At 47.2% G+C, this 7475-nt stretch overlaps 1 protein-coding gene across 5 annotated transcripts in view; it reads left to right on the top strand.

Annotated features, from left to right (window-relative positions):
- Window positions 1-5702, top strand: part of MTOR (mechanistic target of rapamycin kinase) — a 634684-nt gene extending 628982 nt beyond the window's left edge. For all 5 annotated transcript variants that reach the window (XM_063948692.1, XM_063948690.1, XM_063948689.1 and 2 more), the window contains exons 58-59: window positions 5155-5260; window positions 5337-5702. In XM_063948692.1, coding sequence (XP_063804762.1) covers window positions 5155-5260; window positions 5337-5352 — 122 coding nt within the window. In that variant the 3' untranslated portion in view covers window positions 5353-5702. The remainder of the gene's footprint in view (window positions 1-5154; window positions 5261-5336) is intronic.
- Window positions 5703-7475: the final 1773 nt, after the last annotated feature.

Genomic DNA, 7475 nt, shown 5'->3' with positions numbered 1-7475 from the left:
TGTCCACAGAAGCGTACTCTGGCCCAAATCATGCAGGCTGATACTGATGATGATTTATCAGACCAGGAGGAGGGTGAGGTGGACTCGGGAGGGGGGGATGCAGCTTTGACACAGGGTATGCCCAGGAGTGACTGGACACACACTAGGGGAGCTCTCCTGAGTTTCTCTGGAAAATACTTTGTTAGGTTTATTATTTTCATAGAGACCTGCTGGCTACAGGCTCTCTGCTACGTGGTAGTGAGGGGAGAGAAGTCAGACCTACTTCTTCTGAGTTAAGGGCTCTGCTTCTTAGGCTACTGTAAATCTATAGACAGGTAATTGTACTGCGCTCAGTCCTATGTTCATCTGTAGATGATGAAGATCTATATACGGACAGTATTCTGTGTAATTGGTAAGGATAGTGGTAATAAACGATAGCTGAAAAGAGATTTTTTGTCTGTGTGTGCCGTTTGTCTTGTGAGTTTAATAAACAACAGAACTGGATGAAGAAATAATAGGATTTTATTCTATTCATAAACTGTCCTCCGTTATGGTGCGGTTAAACCAGAGAAAATGAAAACATAGAAATATAAAAAATTATAAATGATATATAATAATGCAAAATTGAAATTAAAATAGAAAAAACAAAAATGAATAAAAAAAAAATGGTTCAAAACAGAAAAAAAAAACTATAGAGTTGAGCAAATGCTCACAGTCCAGAATGATGGGGTATTGAGGATTTTCAAAATAAAGTCTAATAAACGTTGGTATCCAAAGTTCAGATGCAGTTCATACAGTTTGCGGCGTCCCGCATATATTGTCTCAGAGCGCTCGAGGGAGTGGATGATATCTGGGTACGTGATAGTAAATGAGGTTAGTGCAGTGCTGGATAATGTGAGCTGGCAAGGAGTGGATGAGTTAAAGCTCCGGACTAGTTTGTCCACCTCTCCCCTGGTCCCGAGAGTCGCGCCCGTGTTCAGGCGTTCCCCTGGTACCTTGTCGGTTCGAGGGACGAACAATGCCTAGGGTTTGGGTGATCACGACCAGCGCTCTCCGGAGCGTCTGTTCGTGAACTCCCTCACCGCGTACGGAGACTCACCTGCTGCCGCTTCCTGCCGTCCACTGTGTCTCTGCACTGGCTCCCGTCCTCCTTTACAGCGTCCTCCTGGTTGTTAGGTGACGTCCTGTTACTCGTTCTTCTGGGTCACGTGACCGGGATGTCCCGTCTTCCGCTCGTAGCTCTCTGTTAAATGTAGATTCCTTGTAGCAGGATGTGTTTCTTTATTTTAATGGCTCCAACCCCTATGGGGTTGAAACGCGTTGGAGCCATTAAAATAAAGAAACACATCCTGCTACAAGGAATCTAAACATTACCACCGTATTTGGAAAAAATGTCTCTTGGTGTGAGAACAGTAAATTTCCTGCGGTGGAATTTCAACTGGGACGTTTTCTCCTTTTTCTGCAGTCAGGTGTGGATGTGGGCCTACGTTTGGGCTCCATAAAAGTCCAGATTTCGGCCTTATCCATTTTCTTCCAGAAACAATTGGCTTCTCTACCTGAGGTTCAGACATTTTTGAAGGGGGTTCTACACATCCAACCGCACTTTATGCCTCCTACGGCACCTTGGGATCTCAACGTGATGTTGCAGTACCTGCAATCGGAATGGTTTGAGCCATTACAGGACGTTGACGTCAAGTTTCTTACAACGAAGGCCGTCACGCTGTTGGCCATGGCTACTGTGAGGCGTGTGTCGGAGCTGGGGGCGTTGTCTCACAAAAGCCCCATTTTGATTTTTCATGAAGATAGGGCTGAACTCCGAACTCGTCAGCAATTGGTGTCTGTGTTTCATATCGACCAACCTATTATGGTTCCGGTGCTTACCGACACCTGCTACTTCAAAGTACTTGGATGTGGTGAGGGCTTTGAAGATCTATGTGAAGCGGACAGCTTGTCACAGAAAATTTGACTCTGTTTGTTCACTATGATCCCAATAAAATTGTGTGTCCTGCTTCAAAGCAGTCTATTGCTCGCTGGATCAGGCTTACTATCCAGCATGCTTATTCCACGGCAGGTTTGCCGTGTCCAAAATCTGTGCAGGCCCACTCTACTAGGTCGGTGGGTTCTTCCTGGGCGGCTGCCCGGGGTGTGTCGGCTTTACAGCTCTGCCGAGCGGCTACTTGGTCAGGTTCGAACACATTTGCTAAGTTCTACAAGTTCTATACTTTGGCCTCTGAGGACCTTCAGTTTGGTCAGTCAGTTCTGCAGGAACATCAGCACTCTCCCACCCGGTTTGGGAGCTTTGGTACATCCCCATTGTACTAATGTGTTCCACAGTATCCTCTAGGGCGTAAGAGAAAATAGGATTTTAATTACCTACCGGTAAATCCTTTTTTCGTAGTCCGTAGAGGATACTGGGCGCCCGCCCGGTGCTTCGTTCTTCCTGCACTGTTACTTGGTTAAGTAATGTTGGTTCAGCGGTTGCTGTTCCTGGTTTAAAGTTAAAGCCTCGTTAAAGCTATACAGTGAAACGTGCACGTCGGCGTTTCGGCGGCTTACCACACTCCTAATCTTAGCAAATGGTGTAGATTCTAATTTAGAAAGACAGTTATATTAGACCTCCACCGACACCCTTACAAAACGAGATTACTAGATATAAGTTCAAGTGTCAGTGTTGGTCGTTAGGGAGCAAGGAGATTGTATGTAATTTACCCAGAGAGCATTGTGATTAACTGACCAGTATGTGCCGCTGTCATTAGCAATAGTATTGTGTAGTTATGGATGGTTACCAGTCAATGTGTTACACTCAGAACGCAATCTGTCAATAGAACTAAATACCATAGCAGTACTGCCAGGCTGATTTGGCCAATAGTACCTACATGTGAATGTTACGATCTGACCACTCTCATCAGTAACTAAGTGCATATTTACCAGCCCTTAAATATTAATTAGTGATATGTAAAGGAAGGGAACTGGTTAGTATACCCTGATATATTATATCTGAAGCATAGATACAATCTAAAATAGATTAACAAAGTAGCAAAATACCAACCCTGTGTTATAAGAAAGTAAACACAGGTTGCTACAGTATCTTAGTGATACAGGTCAGTGACATGTGAAGGAAGGGAACTGGCCTGTACATTCTGATACAATATATCTAATCACAGATGCAGCCTGAGAAAGAATATTTACGTAGCGAATTTCATTCTTGCAGGAAATACAGGCTGCCACAACATTTTAGTGAGAACATCAGTGTGTTTAATACAATGGTAACTGTATGACTGATTGGTCTGTCACCTATATATATGCAGGGTCATAAGACAAGTGTATGACTTACCGTTTGACTATTTCTCATGTCAGGGATATTTACCCCTGCTCTCTCTAATAAATATCAGTGATATAGAATATGAGATCAATGTGTATAAAACACCAAAGTAAAGAACGCTAAAGATATATAGTAAGAGTGAACACACAGTAAAAAACACATCATATATAGAGTAACAGTTTATTGTGACAAATTAGTCTCCACATTTGAACCAGCTAACATATGGCTCCCACAAATACAATAAATATTCCAAACTTATAAAACTGGTACATACGATATATGGAATACATTCTTTGAACTATAATTACTGGTCCTGTGTATAATCAAAGTTATATCACATTGTGAGAATTTGTTAATTAATACAAGTCAGACTCTCAGGGGCTCCATTAACAATTTCATTCCCACACCTGCCGGAGTAATAGTGGAAGTACCGCTTTTTAAATCTTTCTACACATATATCTTCTCTTTTCACTTGCATGTTTGTATGTACTGATTTTATCCTCTATGTTTTGCTGTGTAATCCCCATATAAAGGGGGCATATTAGAAGGTGAAGCAATAAAAGCTAAGTTTTAAAGTAATTAAAATCTATACAAATTTCATTAGTGCGTCCAACCAAGCAACTACTTTTGGTTTCTCTTTTTGCTTTGGTTTAAAGTTTGGTTAGCTTGTCTTTCCTCTTGTGTGTGCTGGTTCAGTATCTCACCACTATCCTTTTATATCCTCTTGAAGTATGCCCGTCTCCTCGGGCACAGTTTCTTTGACTGAGTCTGGTAGGAGGGACGTAGAGGGAGGAGCCAGCCCATACTAGCAAATTCTTAAAGTGCCCATGGGTCCTTGTGGACCCAGCTATACCCCATGGTACTAATGTGGACCCCAGCATCCTCTACGGACTACGAGAAAAGGATTTACCGGTAGGTAATTAAAATCCTATTTCCGTCTGTGTGTCTCTCTCACACCATTTGTTTCTTTCTCTCTCCCCTCTCACTCCCCCTCTGCCCCCCACACTTTCTCCCTTTCGCTGCATCCCCTCTCTCTTCCTCACACTCTCCCTTTCTCTACACTCTCTCTCTCCCCCACACTTTCTCCCTTCTCTACATCCCCCTCTCTTCCTCTCGCACACACTCTTTCTCGCTCTCGGGTCCCCTACACTCTCCCTCTGTGTCTCTCTCTCTCTCTGCCCCCCACACTTTCTCCCTTTCTCTACATCCCCCTCTCTCTTCCTCACACTCTCTCTTTCTCTACACTCTCTCTCTCCCCCACACTTTCTCCCTTTCTCTACATCCTCCTCTCTTCCTCACACTCTCTCTTTCTCTACACTCTCTCTCTCCCCCACACTTTCTCCCTTTCTCTACATCCCCCTCTCTTCCTCTCGCACACACTCTCTCTCGCTCTCGGGTCCCCTACACTCTCCCTCTGTGTCTCTCTCTCTCTCTGCCCCCCACACTTTCTCCCTTTCGCTGCATCCCCTCTCTCTTCCTCACACTCTCTCTTTCTCTACACTCTCTCTCTCCCCCACACTTTCTCCCTTTCTCTACATCCCCCTCTCTTCCTCTCGCACACACTCTCTCTCGCTCTCTGGTCCCCTACACTCTCCCTCTCTGCCCCCCACACTTTCTCCCCTTCTCTCCAGCTCTCTTTCATACTCTCTCCCTCTCCTTTACAGTCTGTCACACTAATATATATATATATATATATATATATATTTTATATATATATTCAGGAGAATAAACAGATTCACTGAGGCATGATAAGTGGTCCCGTCACAAAAGTATAATTCTGCCCCAGCATGAGTGGGGTTAAACACGTCTTCGGCCTTTATAATACGAATACTTAATAACTTCTCTCCTCTCAGGCCGAGACTTTTCACATGAAGAAACGCTCGACGTGGCCACACAGGTGGAACTGCTGATAAAACAGGCCACGTCACACGAGAATCTGTGTCAGTGCTACATTGGATGGTAAGGGTCACCTGTAAGGGTTGGGGGTTTATATACATTTGAGGAACTTTCGGTCTTACTGTCCTCTCCCTCGCAGGTGTCCCTTCTGGTAGGGACTGTGGACACTTCCATTGGATGGATGGAGTTGTCGGCAGTGACTGGACCGTAGATCCCGACTTGCAGGTCACCGGTGGACAAAGCCCATCTTCAGCGGAGAGCTCTTCAATAAAGTGCGAGCAGAGTGTTCTCCTCCCGGTGGGAGATGGACTTGTGTATAGAGATTGCACAGTGCCACACCAATCAGGACTACAAAGTGTGTGCAATGTGACTGTATAACGAGAGCCCGGCACACCCGCCACCCAACTCCAATCAACAAGACTCCAAACAATGAATGATGGGTGGCCATACGTTATGTAGCTGTGAGGAATCATGATTGTTGATAAAAGGAACATGATGCAGAGTACTTCAGTGCCAGTTTGTGTATATAGTATCAAAATTATCTAATATCTGAGATTATTGAATGAATTCTTAGCATTGAACAGGTCAGTCCTCGGACGTGTGTATCTTCAAAGTAAAGAATGCAATATTTATCTCTGAGTAAGCAGGAGCCGCAGACATTTCCCCGAGCATGGGAACGTTTATGTTTAATCACCCGCTACTACACACAGCCGGCGCACAGCTTATTTTCCCCTGACGGTAAAGCAGAAATCTGCCTGAACCTGTAAGAGTAGAAGAACCTTCTTTCTTGGCACGTTAGTGGGAGCTGCCAATCTGTTCTCTGCTGACATTACAGATACACCGCCGTGCAGAACTATCTGTATATCCCAGGAGAGGATGGGGTGACCTGTGGGTGAGGGGTCCACAGCTGACGGCTACATGGGAGGGGGTGCATCGGCGCAGAGCACATACGTGATCCTGAGTGTTAGTCTTTTCTACTGTGTACTAACAAGCCGCTGGAAATCTGTATAATTATCATGTTATAGAATCTGTTACTGAAGTGTTAAGGCGACTATGAGCGCAAACTCGTCCTGTGTGTATGAGCCAGCGAGGAGCGCTGGTACGCGCTCCCGCATCATCACTAGCCGCCGCCGTCCGTCAGGCTGTCTGGACAGGCGAGTGAAGCACTTTCCACAGTCTCCTACTGTGGAAAGTGCTTCACCACCCCCCCCCCCCCCCCCCCCCCCCCTTCCTCTTCCGTGGACATTACTGGCACAGGGACAATTGCTCAGTGTGTATGCACCTATAGATGTATTCCAGCAGATCACAGGCAAGGCCGCCTAACTGTACCTTAGCGATGCAGCGGCATTGTGCACTGTGCGGTGGCTGTACCTCGGAGATGCGGTGGCTGTACCTCGGAGATGCGGTGGCTGTACCACGGAGATGCAGCGGCATTATGCACTGTGCGGTGGCTGTACCTCGGAGATGCGGTGGCTGTACCTCGGAGATGCAGCGGCATTGTGCACTGTGCGGTGGCTGTACCTCGGAGATGCGGTGGCTGTACCTCGGAGATGCAGCGGCATTGTGCGGTGGCTGTTCCTCAGAGATGTGGCGGCACTGTGCGGTGGCTGTACCTCGGAGATGCGGCGGCATTGTGCACTGTGCGGTGGCTGTTCCTCAGAGATGTGGCGGCATTGTGCACTGTGCGGTGGCTGTTCCTCAGAGATGTGGCGGCATTGTGCACTGTGCGGTGGCTGTACCTCGGAGATGCAGCGGCACTGTGCGGTGGCTGTACCTCAGAGATGTGGCGGCATTGTGCACTGTGCGGTGGCTGTACCTCGGAGATGCGGCGGCACTGTGCGGTGGCTGTTCCTCAGAGATGTGGCGGCATTGTGCACTGTGCGGTGGCTGTTCCTCAGAGATGTGGCGGCATTGTGCACTGTGCGGTGGCTGTACCTCAGAGATGCGGCGGCATTGTTCGGTGGCTGTTCCTCAGGGATGCAACGGCATTATGCAGTGACTGTTCCTTAGAGATGTGGCAGCATTGTGCTCTGTGGGGTGGCTGTACCTCGGAGATGCGGTAACTGTACCTTGGAGATGCAGCGGCATTGTGCGGTGGCTGTACCCTGGAGATGCGGTGGCTGTACCTTGGAGATGCGGCGGCATTGTGCGGTGGCTGTACCCTGGAGATGCGGTGGCTGTACCTTGGAGATGCAGCGGCATTGTGCGGTGGCTGTACCCTGGAGATGCGGCTGCATTGTGCGGTGGCTGTACCTTGGAGATGCAGCGGCATTGTGCG

This window comes from Pseudophryne corroboree, assembly GCF_028390025.1.
Source record: "Pseudophryne corroboree isolate aPseCor3 chromosome 10 unlocalized genomic scaffold, aPseCor3.hap2 SUPER_10_unloc_2, whole genome shotgun sequence".
NCBI classification, from domain to species: Eukaryota; Metazoa; Chordata; class Amphibia; order Anura; family Myobatrachidae; genus Pseudophryne; species Pseudophryne corroboree.
The sequence above is the reverse complement of the archived record's forward strand: the minus strand, read 5'-3'. Positions and strand labels throughout refer to the sequence as shown.